General features: G+C 46.2%; 1 protein-coding gene across 1 annotated transcript in view; it reads right to left on the bottom strand.

Moving 5' to 3' along the window:
* Positions 1 to 13,923, bottom strand: part of LOC144668091 (1-phosphatidylinositol 4,5-bisphosphate phosphodiesterase delta-3-like) — a 200,989-nt gene that overhangs the window by 172,211 nt on the left and 14,855 nt on the right. Inside the window, exon 2 of the mRNA XM_078529869.1 lies at positions 5,958 to 6,113. Coding sequence (XP_078385995.1) covers positions 5,958 to 6,113 — 156 coding nt within the window. The remainder of the gene's footprint in view (positions 1 to 5,957; positions 6,114 to 13,923) is intronic.

Genomic DNA, 13,923 nt, shown 5'->3' with positions numbered 1-13,923 from the left:
TGGGTGAAGAAATTTCTCCTCATCTCAGTCCTAAATGGTCTACCCCATATCCTCAGACTGTGACCCCTGGTTCTGGACTCCCCCACCATCGGGAACATCCTTCCTGCATCTACCCTGTCTAGTCCTGTTAGAATTTTATAGGTTTCCATGCGATTCCCCCTCATTCTTCTGAACTCCAGTGTATATAATCCTAACCGACTCAATCTCTCCTCATATGTCAGTCCCGCCATCCCAGGAATCAGTCGGGTAAACTTTCACTGCACTCCCTCTATAGCAAGAACATCCTTCCCCAGATAAGGAGACCAAAACTGTACACAGTATTCCAGGTGTGGTCTCACCAAGGCCCTGTATAATTGCAGCAAGACATCCCTGCTCCTGTACTCGAATCCTGTGGCTATGAAAGCCAACATACCATTTGCCTTCTTTACCGCCTGCTGCACCTGCATGCTTACCTTCAGCGACTGGTGTACAAGGACACCCAGGTCTCGTTGCACATTCCCCTCTCTCAATTTATAGGCATTCAGATAATAACCTGCCTTCCTGTTTTTGCTATCAAAGTGGATAACCTCACATTTATCCACATTATACTGCATCTGCCATGCATTTGCCCACTCACTCAGCTTGTCCAAATCACACTGAAGCATCTCTGCATCCTCCTCACAGCTCACCCTCCCACCCAGCTTTGTCTCATCTGCAAATTTGGAGATATTACATTTAATTCCCTCATCTAAATCATTAATATATATTGTGAATAGCTGGGGTCCCAGCACCAATCCCTGCGGCACCCAACTAGTCACTGCCTGCCATTCGGAAAAAGACCAGTTTATTCCTACTTTTTGTTTCCTGTCTGCCAACCAGTTTTCTATCCATCTCAATACACTGCCCCCAATCCCATGCACTTTAATTTTACACGCCAATCTCTTATGTGGGACTTTGTCGAAAGCCTTCTGAAAGTCCAAATAAACCACATCCACTGGCTCCCCCTCATTAACTCTACTAGTTACATCCTCGAAAAATTCCAGTAGATTTGTCAAGCATGATTTCCCTTTCGTAAATCCATGCTGACTCTGTCCGATTCTGCCTCTGTTTTCCAAGTGCTCAGCTATTAAATCTTTTATAATAAACTCTAGAATTTTCCCCATTACCGACGTCAGGCTGACTGGTCTATAATTCCCTGTTTCTCTCTATCTCCATTTTTAAATAGTGGGGTTACATTAGCTCCCCTCCAATCTGTAGGAACTGTTCCACAGTCTATAGAATCTCGGATGACCACCAATGCATCCACTATTTCTAGGGCCACTTCCTTAAGTACTCTGGGATGTAGATTATCAGGCTCCGGGGATTTATCACTCAGCTAGTCGTTTGGTAGCACAGAACTCAAGTTTTGTCTCATTAGGTGACATTGGTATTCTTGTGATTGTCCTGATGAGTGTAAGATGAAAAGCTTTGACAAAATGTCTTTTCTCAGCAATACTCAAGTCACTGAGCTGTGAAGAGGACCAGTACAGAAGACACACCCCCTTTTTACAGCATTAGCTGCCGAATGCTAAGTTTAAAGGTCCAGTTTGAATCTTAGTGAATGGGTCAGTGGGTGAATGGGTGAGTGAGTGAGGTGGGTAAGTGGGTAGGATGGATAGTCGGATCGGGTCGAGTTGAGGGAGTAGTTGTGTTGGATCTGGAGGATTGTCAGGTGGTTGGGGTGGTCAGATTGGGGGTAGTTAGGTAAGGGGGCTAGTTGGGTCAGGTTTGGGGGGGTAGTCAGATGGAATGGGAGTAGCCGGGGGGGTGGTCAGTGTGAGAGATTAGAGGGTCAGTTCTAGAGTTACCCAGGAGTTAGACTCAGTTTTAATCCATTATTTCCTGGGTAACTACCAGGTAAATACTGAAGGTTATGCAAAGTCCCTGACCCTAGCTCAGTATCAGGGACATTCACAGAGCATCCTGGTGAGCAGAATTGCCCATCGGAAGTTGAAACTTCCCAGGCAATTCCCACGGGGGTCTGCTCGTTAGGACTTCCACGGGGTCCCGACGCACATCTTCAGTCGTACGACCAGTCTAGATTTGGCATTTAATCTTCTTCTTCCAGATTTTAAGACATCAGTCACTGCACAGTTACTGACCGCTGATCACTGTAACTGCACCTGACCCACTCGATCCAGTTGGGTTTTAAACTGGGGTTTGACTTTGGATGCAGTTGATATTTTTCACTTTTTGACAAAATATTCAAAACAGGAATGGACAACAAGCCGAAAGCAGAGAGACACCCTGAGTAATTGGCCTGGATTTTGCTGTCAGTGGTGAAGGGATAGTCCTCACCACTGACCTTAAAGAAAACTGTCCACAAAGCTCTAGCGATCTCTGTGATCTAGCGATCTCTGTGATCTAGCGATCTCTGTGACATGGATTTCCCCTTTTCTGGCATTAATTTCATTCTGACACCAGCTACAGGGAATCTCTAGGTACCCGGCAACAGTGACTGAGGCCTGGGTTTTCACTCCTGCGAAGCCAGGACATTTCCTGGCTCCACAAACCCAACCTGGGCAAAAGTGGCCGAGAAGCTGGAATTTTCAGCCTGGGGAGCAGGGTGAAATGGGAGTCAGGATCGCCACCCCCAGGAAGAGTGCAGAGCTACCGGGTGTGGGAGCTGCGGTGTGGGAGGCCTGCCTCTGTACTCTGATGTTTTGTCAAAGTTTGAAAAAAATGCAATAAAACAAAAAACATCCCTCCATCCTTACCATTCACCTCCCTCATACCCCCACACACTCCCCATGCCCTATCCAAGCTGACCATGCCAATCTGTGCCCCTGTACCCACCCCCTAAGCACCCCCATACCCTCCATACCAACCTACATCCCTGCATCCAACCCCCCTAAGCCCCCCAAACCCTCCATACCAACCTAAGCACCTTTACCCATAACAAACAATGTTTTTTTTCACATCCCAGATATTTCTTTCACAGGTTTGAAGGGCAGGACTGATAAATGCGTTGATAGTTTTGGCAGGTCCCTTTGAAAGTTGCTTCTGACCGTTTTGACAGTTGATTTTGACAGGATTGTTGGCAGTTCCAATGAGCTTGACGTTAGTGAGTTAATGTGTAAACGCACATTTATGCCCACTTCTAACATTTCCAAAGGGCACCTGACCTATACCAACGATGTCCCAGGACCACATCTAAAAGCGTACTTTAGCTCTCCAAACAGGTAACCTGCCTATCGAAACAAATCCACAAAGCTCAGACCCACACTTCCCTGGTCCGATGTGCACGCTCCAGGTTTCCCACTTTGGGATGAGAAGATCACAATTGTGTGGAGGTGGCCGATGATTTTACTGACCAGCTGCCTCCGTGAATCACACACGCGTGGAACCCTAGCCCAGCCCAATTCCTGCTCTGCCAAAATAGGAAATGCTGTTTGCCGAGGGTGGAGCAGCTGAAGTTTAGGATTTTCCGCCATTTTCACCACCAGGGAGAGACACTGTCTAGCTAGAGATTCAGATGCTTTCATTTGGGAATTATTCTTGTGTTTCTCCACTGAACCATTTCCAAAGTCTCTATATCACTCACCATGATCCCCGCATGTTGGTCATTCTTAATCCCATGTCCCTTCAGGATGAACTCTCATCAGAAACACTCTCATTTTGAAACTTCCCTTTAATGTCTCTACCTCTTTAAATTTCACTTACATGCAATCTCTCTACCTTCCCAATTTTCCAAGAACTGTCTGAATTTGCACCTGGAGTTGTGAGTAATTATGCAACTAAACTTGGATCAGAGGACAGAATGTCATTAACTATTAGTTCAGGCTTATGTTAAAGTAGGAAAGTTAAATTGGAGCTGACTTTGATTTGGAGGTGAAAATCATTGCTTCAGTTTGCTGCATAAGCAGCCTTGTTGTCATCTGATTAGTAAGACCGGTAAGAGTGAGGAGAGGCAGTTACGCAATGAGCATGTAAACTAGACAGCATTAACTGTGTGTCATCACTACTCCTCTAGGAGTAAAGGAAATGGCCATTGTCGCCCTTAAGTCTGTTCTTATCTTCAAATAGATTATGACTCATCTGTGACCTAGCTGCATAATGCTGCCTTTGCCTCATATCCTTAATTCTTTTGATTAACAAAAACCTATCAATGTCAGGTTTAAAATTAATGATTGATCTCACATCAATTGCTGTTTGTGGAAGAGAGTTCCAAACTTCTACCACCCTTTGTGCAATAGAAATGTTTCCTAACTTCATTCCTAAAAGGAATGCACCTTCAGTCTCCGGGCCTAGAGGAGTGGCTCACAGCCCTAATGTCACACCTCCAGCTCACATGCCAAAGCATAGTTCACAACAGCAAACACAATGGAATCAAGAGTCCAATAGGAGGAAAAGACGTATGATCCATTGAAGCTTCTAGTACCCAACTCTCCAATCAAAGCCTTTCTCTTCTTTACCCCAATTATCAACAACAACAACCTGTATTTAGATAGTGCCTTTAACATAACCAAACATCCCAAGGTGCTTCACAGAAGCATTATTAAACAAGACTTGACACCAAGGCTCATCAAAACTTGGTCAAAGAGGTAGGTTTTAAGGAGTGTTTAAAGGAAGAAAGAGCAGCAGAGAGCCAGAGTGGTGAAGGGAGGGAATTCAAGAGTTTAGGGCCAGGCTGCTGAAGGTATGGCCAGCAATGGTGGAACAATTAAACTGAGGTTGCTCAAGTGGCCAGATTTAGATGAGGGCAGATGTCTCAGAGGGCTGCGGGGCTGGAGGAGATTACAGAGATGGGGAGGGATGAGGCTGTGGACAGCCTTGTAAACAAGAATGAGGATTTTAAAATCAAGGCATTACTGTACTGGGAGCCAGTATAAGGGTGAAGGATGAATGGAACTTGATGCGAGTAAGGATATGGGGAACAAAGTTTTGGATGACCTCAGATTGGAATGTGGGAGGCCAGCCAGGAGCGTGTTGGAATAGTCAATTCTGGAGGTAACAAAGGCACAAATGAGGGTTTCAGTAACAGATGAGCTGAGGCGGGGGCAGAGTCTGGCAAGATTATGGAAGTGGCAATAGGCAGTCTCAGCGATGGGGAGTAAATATGGTTCAAAACACATCTCGGGTCAAATATGACACCAATGTTGTGAACTGTCTGGTTTAGTCACAGACTGTCACCAGAGAGAGGAATGGAGTGGGTAGCTAGGGAGGATGTTGAAAGGTAGAGAAGCATTGAAGCTTTCGTCTTCTCAATATTTAATTGGAGGAAATTTCTGCTGACCCAGTACTGGGTGTCAGATAAACAGTCTGATAATTTAGCAACAGTGGGCAGGTTGAGAGAGATGGTGGGGAGGTAGCATTAGGAGTCGTCAGCACGTTTGTGAAAACTACCCCACAGGACTTTTGGATGATGTCACTGAGGGGCAGCATGTCAATGAGATATAGGAGGGGTCCATTAGATCCTGGGGGATACCAGAGGTTACAGGGAGCAGGAAGAGAAGGATTGCAGGTGATTCTCTGAGAACAATTAGATTGATAAGAATGGAAGGCAAGTGCAGTTCCACCCAGCTGTAGGATGGAGGAGAGGCGCTAGAGCAGGATGATACGGTTAACTGCAAAGGCTGCGGACAGGTGGAGATGGACGAGGGGAGAAAGTTTACCTTTGTCACAGTGACATAGCATGTTATTTAATTATCCAATCAAAGCCCTTCTCTTCATTACCCCCTCTCAGACAGAGAGTGACCAACAATTTGATAGCCTCACTTCCTATTGCGATGTCTAGTGTCAGTTTCCTGGTAGCTGTTCGGGATTGCTGAAGGAGTAATGCATTGTCAGTAGAATGAAAAAAGAGCCTGCATTTATATAGCACCTTTTGCTCCATCTGAACATGTCATAAATAACATTTGCGCAAAGCAGTTCACAGCCAATGCTCAAGGCAGGAGCTGTGATGCCTGAAGTAATGTCATCCTCAGGGAGGTACTCACAGGTACATGGCTTTTTCCTGCATTTCGACTCACACCAAACAGACAACCCATCCTCCTGTAGTTTCATCCATCGATCCTTCTTCCACAATCCCGACTTTATTTTTTGTAAGCTGCTGCCTGTCATCATGAATTTTACATCTTCATCTTCGCGCAGTCCTGAGAGAGGCAGGGGGCAAAGGTCAGAAGACAGCAACTCAATGAATACAACCTCCAGAAGGGATCTTGCTTTATCAAGTACTGCAATTCTACTTTCCTATTGGATGTGCATGTCAAAAAGAAAAAGTTGGAGAAAAATTGTTGCTTAGTGTTTTCGCCCCTTGGTTAAGGTTTTGCTGCCTGTCACAGGCCAGGTTGTGGTCATGTGAGCAGATTGCTGACTCTTTCTCTACAGTTTGCCAGTCCTGCTCTTAGAATCACTACATTTTACAGACAAAAGCTGCCATTCGGCCCAAAGGACCTGTTTAATTCCATTCTCCAGTTCACTCCCCATAACTCTTTAATATTTGTCTTTATTTTCAAGAAAATAGCGTATATGTCAGTGTGTAGGTCAACCTTTACAGCCTCAAAAAAATCCCTTCACAAAGGATAGCCAATTTACACACGGGGTATAAAAGCGAGCCACCAGGAGGGGTGTGGGTGGTTGCCACCTTTGTCCTTGGCCACATGGGGTTTGCTCTTTGTGGGTATGTCTTACACCTCGTGCATCTTTGCAACACAACCCGTATTGCTGGCCTGATCCTTCGGACCCAGCGGCACTGCTAAGTAATCACCCATTTGTGTAGTGAAAAATTGAGGCATTAACCCAAGTGTAGCATGTGGTGGCTAAAAAGGGTGGCGGTGGGTGGGGTACTTATACATCGAGTATATGTAAAAATAGGATATGATATTTGGGGCTATATAAATGAAGTTGTCTTATATGCCATAATTTATTATATCTAATTCCTTTTTAAATGAATTTATGAATTCAACAATGAATTGTGGCACAACATTCCACATTTTCCCCCATCTCCTATACAAATAAACATTTTCTAACTTTCTAATTTATTCTTTTCATGATTATTATGAAGTTGTGCCTTCTTGTCACCATAGAAATAGTTTATTGCTATCAGCAGAACATTGAACACCTTTATCAGGCCATCTTTGCCTTTACAACTCTCAAAATACTCCAAAATCTTCAGAGCTCTCTTCCGAAATATAATTCCATATCCCCAGTAACACTCTGATCAACCGAAGCTGCACCTTTTCCATGGATATTGTTTTCTCCCTACAATGAAATGTCCAAAACTGCACACAATACCCCAACTACATCTTAAATAGGGTTCAACTTTACTTTTTTGCTTTTCTATTCTAATCTTCGAGCTGTAAAACCAAGGATTGCCTTTTCATGGTTCTTTCTATGCCCACCTTGAATGACACATGTATCTACACAAGATCCGTCTACCTCCACCATTCCATCCAAAGTGCATTGCCTTTCTCTATTCTTACCTACTGAATTACATCTGTCATCCATTTGCCTATCCTGTTGTCATTTTACAATCCTCTTCACAATTTCCCTATTCCAAATTTGGTATCATCTGCAAATATTTATATTGTTCCAATAACTCTTATACTGCAATTGACAGAGGGGTCCACACAGATCCCTGTGTCATCTCCCTCAGACACAAAAAAGATCATAAATTGTTTAAATCAAACCTCTCATTCTGAGGACACATTACAATCACAAAACCAGCAGCCAGCAGACGATCCATCTCCCCAGCTTGGACTATAACAAAGGGAGAACTATCGAAACTCGTTATACCTGCAGAGGCACTAAAAAGCACCATTTATCTCCTAAGATGAGCAATGGGTTTTGACCAGAGACATAGAAACTGCTTGTTAGCCTGCAACTGACTTATTAATGGGCAACATCACTTGACCTATGCTTCTGGCCTTTGGAAAGTTTTAATATTACATTTCCAGACTCACAACTCAGCTATGGCCCAGAGCACATTGTCGGGGGGAGGGAATTAGTTCTCAGAGAATAGTGCGGGGGTGGGGGGTTGGCGGAGCTAGGATCCAGAGCAAGGTGGGGAATGGGTGTAGGATCTGGGGAATAAGCGGGATAGGAAGCTAGGCCCAGAGCTTGGGGATAGTAAGAGGGTGACAAGAAACCAAAGAACTGGTCAACTTGGAAAGAAACTGACTCCAGCTATGTACTTAATATGAGAGGTTTCCATGACTGTGTCACTAAAGTGAGCAGCTCCAAGTCTAGCTCGATGCAATACCACTTTGACAGAGTACTTGATTAACTAGGGGAAATTGGTGCAGTGAGTGAAGAGGTGCTATTCTGTTCCTTTTGAGACCAAGCAGCTGTCCGAGAGAGGCATTGGGAGACAGTGACATCTGAGGATTAATTTCCAGAGGCACTAATTAGATAAGCAGGGGGATAATTGGTTGCATTCTTTTAATTCTTTCATGGGATGTGAGCGCTGGTGGCTAGGCCAGGATTTATCACCCAACCTTAATATCCCTTCAAAAATGATGGTGAGCTGTCTTCATGAGCCACTACAGTCCATGAGGTGTAGGTACACCCACAGTGCTGTAAGGGAAGGAGTTCCAGGATTTTGATCCAGTGACAGGGAAGGAACGGCGATATATTTCCAAGTCAGGATGGTGAGTAACTTGGAGGGGAACTTCCAGGTGGTGGTGTTCCTATGTGTCTGCTTCCCTTGTCCTTCTAGGTGGTAGTGGCTGTGGGTTTGGAAGGTGCTGACAATGGTGCCTTGGTGAGTTGCTGCAGTGCATCTTGTAGATGGTACACACACTGCTGCTACTGTGCGTCAGTGGTGGAGGGAGTGAATGTTGCAGATGACGGATGGGGTGCCAATCAAGCTGGCTGCTTTGTCCTGGATGATGTCAAGCTTCTCGAGTGTTGTTGGAGCTGCACTCATCCAGGCAAATGGAGAATATTCCATCACATTCCTAACTTGTGCCTTGTAGATGGCAGACAGGCTTTGGGGAGTCACGAGGTGAGTTACTTGCCACAGGATTCCTACCTTCTGACCTGCTCTTGTAGCCACAGTCCAGTTCAGTTTCTGGTCAATGGTAACCCCCAGGATGTTGATAGTGGGGAATTCAGCGATGGTAATGCCATTGAATGTCAAGGGGTGATGGTTAGATTCTCTCTTGTTGGAGATGGTCATTGTTTGACAATCCTTTGGCACAAATGTTACTTGCTACTTATCTGCTGGGTGTTAGGTGAATTTTAAGTTTTTGCTTCTCTAAGCTAGGTCAATAGTTTAAACTCGGACCGGGAAAGTACAAACACTGTTTTAAATTTATAGCTTAACTAATTAAACTATTTAATATAACAACAAAGAATTGTTGAACACACTTTAATTAAAGAAATAAAACAAGGTCAGCCTAAACTATGGCAGACTGGCTCTGTGTCTGGACTGTGGAAAAATAGAGAAAAAAGATCAAGCCTTGACTCTTGCCCAGCATGTCATATTCTTAATTTTTAAGATACAAACTTTATTCAATGTGGACTCTGAAATGAACCTTTTCTTTCTAAAATGAACAACCTGTTGCTGTAAAGGTGGCTGGTGAAGACCAGCTGACCTGCCCTGTGTATTCAAACACTGACTCACTGTCAAAAAGAGACTAAAGGCTACATTCCAGATGAAAAGGTGTTAGCTACACACATGCTGAGACCATCAAAAGATATTCCTCAGCTGAATGGATCTTTTTTTGAAACAAAGAAGGTGATTGGCTTACCCCTCCTCAAGATGAACGCCTTAAAACCATAAACCAGAATGTGGCTAAACAATCCCAGACCACCACCATATTTGGAAAAGGAACTAAAATTGTGAGAAGTCACATGGTAAGGCAGCAATGTTTGTCCCTTTGTAATCTTTAAATGCTGGTCCAGGTGAGCCTCTCCATCATGGCAAAAATCCCAGAAATCATGGCATGTTCCACTTTCATGGGGGTGGGGGTTGAGTTGGGCCGGGGTTCATGCATGCGCAGGTTATGGGGGCAGCTGGCCATTTAAATCACCAGCTGCTTCCACTGAAGTGTGAAACCCAATGAGTGTAGATTAGACCAGGTAAGGGCTGGTGTGAACTTGGTGGATTCATTTGAATAGCGCGTGTACCCCTTTGGACAGGTAGGGTACCCCTTTGAATATGGTCCCGGGACACCTTTGTGAGAGGTAAGACCCCCTTTGCTAAAAGTAAACATGCACTTTTTGCACACTCATTGGAACTGTCAAAGCTGTCAAGGAACTGCCAAAGGATACTGGGCGAGTTTGTATGGAGGAGGTAAGGCCAAAGGGTGGTGGAAGGGGGTCATGGGTTGGCACTAAGTTGGTATTGGAGCTCAAAAGGGCCATAGGGATGTAGGGGAACATAGGAGGTATGAGGGGCCATGGGAGAGGTGAGTAGGTGGGCATGAGGTTGCATAGGTTGGCATGGATGGGGCATGGGGAGTGTGTGGGAGGGTGAGGGGGGCTGTTTTTTGTTTTATTGTTTTTTAAATTTAATTGAACACAGTGGCAGGCCTTTCACCCAGCCTGCCTCTGCACTCGTTCCGGGGGCAACAACTTCCAATCCAGCCCGCCCCTCCCCAGGATTAAAATCCAACCTGCGGGCGGCCATCTTTAAAGGTAAGGCTTACAGAACTGGGAATTCTCCCGTCTCTGCGCACCCAATCCACAAACAAAAATCAGGGTTGCTGTTTGCTGAAAGAGAGACAGAGCAGAAAGGACAATAACATCTATCCCTTAAGAATCGGAGGCTGTAACATTGCAAGGTGTTTGTTTTTGGGCCACTACCATTACAAACTGATCTCCTGGTACCAAGACTGCAAGCAACTGGCTTCATGACCTGTACAAAGTCTACCACTTTGAGAGAATGCATGCATGTGTGTGTCTATCTGTGTGTGATGGGGGTGGGGAGGATTGTGTGTGAATCAGTTGTAATTTCTGGAGACAGGATTACTTTTCTAAAATTACAAAACGTGCTAATGTTTATATGCTAATATTTCTACGCGATAAGGTGATGGATTCTGCGATTGGTCGATACATTCCACTCCCCAATGGCACGGAGAAAAGTGGGTCATAGCAGCTGCTACACATTTTGACAGATAAACGAGAGAGACCCAACCTGGGGTTTCGGAGTTTGTGTCTTCATGGAAAAGTATTTGGCAAAACATTGTGTTTGTTTTCATGACAGGTGGTTAAGATCTGGATTGTGCTACCTGAGCGTGTGGTGGAGGCAGGTTCAATCGAGGCATTCAGGGGAGAGCTAGACTGAAAAGGAAGAATGTGCAGGGTTACGGGGACAAGGCGGGGGAATAGCACTGGGGGAGTTGCTCATTTGGAGAGCCGGTGCCGGTATGATGGGCCGAATGGCCTTCTTCAGTGCTGTAACAACTCTGTGATTCTGTGAAGTGGGACGAATCGAGGGTTGATTTCCTCACAATGGCTTAACACACACATGTTGTGATGATATAGTTTCATGTGATGAGTGGCATGAAGGCATCGGCCTGGTACTGAAGACCACACAAAAATGAGAGTTCATTTGCTGGAAGTAATCAGCCTGGACCTTTGGGCAGGCCTAGTGTTATCGGAATGTGAGGCAGGATCAGGTTCTCACCAGGTTATTTATTTTGGAGTGGTTCCTGTCTCTTTTATCCTCAATCTCTCTTACCTGGAGACAGGAATATTTCTAGGGTAAAGCATCAGGGACAAGCAGGAAGGCAGCCAAGCACTGGTACCTTGGCCGAATGCCAACTTTTCATGTGTCAGCATTGGAAAGATCAACAGACTATTCAACCACTGCAGCCAAGCCTGACCTGGCCCCCACTTAAAGACATTCACTTTCCATCAGGAATCACTGGGCAACAAATAGGAACAAGGGCCTCTGAATCATTCCCCCTCCCTGTCTCAGAGGCGCAGCACTAGGTTCACAGGCCTGTGGCTGATATCAGTTAAATAAGCACAGGAACCAAGGACCTTCAGTCTGAATAGCTTAGGGACCCTCTGAGATATCTCTGCTCCTCCAACTCTAGTCTCTTCCACAGCCTCGACTTTCATCCTTCCACCATGGGCGACCAGGCCTTCAGCTGGAGTTCCCTCCCTGAACCTCTCCACTTCTCCACCCTCCTGAGGATGCTTGTTACAACCTATCTATTAAACCAAGCTTTTGGTCACCTGTCTTAGTATCTCCTTATGTGACTCAGTGTTTCATTTTAGTTGATAACACTCCTGTGAAGTGCCTTGGGACAATTTGCTATGTTCTATGTTAAAGGTGCTATGTGAATGCAGGTTGTTGTTGTATAATAAACAAGGTGGAAGTTTCACGGTTTCACATCCCCCTAGGAAGCCACACTCACAGCTGGAGATGAAAGGCCAGAAACACACAGTCTCCTTCCTGCGAACAGTGAATCCTCCCACATCCCAACAAATTAGCCATACGGGTCTGTCTGACACCTGGATACAGAGTAACTCAGTCTGTTTCTAACAGGTTGGTACAAATACCTCTTGCCTCACTTTCTAGTCTTTAATTGTTCACATGTCTGTAGGTGGGGAGTTTTTAAACACATGTGCATTTACTTTCTCGAGTCAGTCCAAACCTGGGTTCATTTAACACAGCATCAAACTGTCTCAGTGCAAAGTACATATCTCAGTATGAAACAAAACCTTTATATAGTCACCAGAACATTTCATTACACAAACAGGCTAACCCCACTCAGAGAGGCACCAACAATGAAGACTTGTGAAAGATATTGCTGTATCAGCTGAACTTTCAATTCCATATCCCAGAGCCTGGGACTTCTCCAGTCTGGAATACACTGCCTTATACAAAATCCAACCCCATTAGGTACACCTCGTACCAGCCCCCACTCCCTGGGGAACACTGTCCTGTACCAGCCCCTACCCCCTGGGGTACACTGCCCTGTACCAGCCCCCGCCCCCTGGGGAGCACTGCCCTGTACCAGCCCCCGCCCCCTGGGGAGCACTGTCCTGTACCAGTCCCCGCCCCCTGGGGTACACTGCCCTGTACCAGTCCCCGCCCCCTGGGGTACACTGCCCTGTACCAGTCCCCGCCCCCTGGGGTACACTGCCCTGTACCAGTCCCCGCCCCCTGGGGTACACTGCCCTGTACCAGTCCCCGCCCCCTGGGGTACACTGCCCTGTACCAGTCCCCGCCCCCTGGGGTACACTGCCCTGTACCAGTCCCTGCCCCCTGGGGTACACTGCCCTGTACCAGTCCCTGCCCCCTGGGGTACACTGCCCTGTACCAGTCCCCGCCCCCTGGGGAACACTGTCCTGTACCAGCGCCCACCCCCTGGGGAGCACTGTCCTGTACCAGCGCCCACCCCCTGGGGAACACTGTCCTGTACCAGCCCCCACCCCCTGGTGAACACTGTCCTGTACCAGCCCCCGCCCCCTGGGGTACACAGCCCTGTACCAGCCCCCGCCCCCTGGGGTACACAGCCCTGTACCAGCCCCCGCCCCCTGGGGTACACAGCCCTGTACCAGTCCTGTCTGCTTTATGACTGTGCCACATTTTGGGCTGGTCTGCATTCTGGGCCTCTGCCAAACTCTTGAAGCTGTGCGATTCAGCAGAGAGAAAAGGCGCAGCCTGAGCTGAAATCATTTCCTCCCAGCCTCCCGGTATGTGTCACAGACTTGCTGAGATCTGGCCTCTGTTGCACAGTTACCATGACTGACCAACTCCCTCTCTGCTGAAATGAAATTACTCATCTGTTGATGCTGAGATTTTATTTTGGAGTTATAAGAACAGACAGTCTTCTGTCAGTCCTTCACCGTACTAAGCAATGTTTCACAGACAGGCCCAAGAAGACAGTGAGCTGCCCCACACCATCTCACACCCACTTGAATAATCACAAAATTCAATTTAGTATCAGTTACAAACTCCAGTAAACAAGCGCCTGACTTAAATATCAACTGCTTCTCCTA

The sequence above is a fragment of the Cetorhinus maximus genome, chromosome 25, assembly GCF_964194155.1.
Source record: "Cetorhinus maximus chromosome 25, sCetMax3.hap1.1, whole genome shotgun sequence".
In the NCBI taxonomy this organism is placed as follows: Eukaryota; Metazoa; Chordata; class Chondrichthyes; order Lamniformes; family Cetorhinidae; genus Cetorhinus; species Cetorhinus maximus.
The sequence above is the reverse complement of the archived record's forward strand: the minus strand, read 5'-3'. Positions and strand labels throughout refer to the sequence as shown.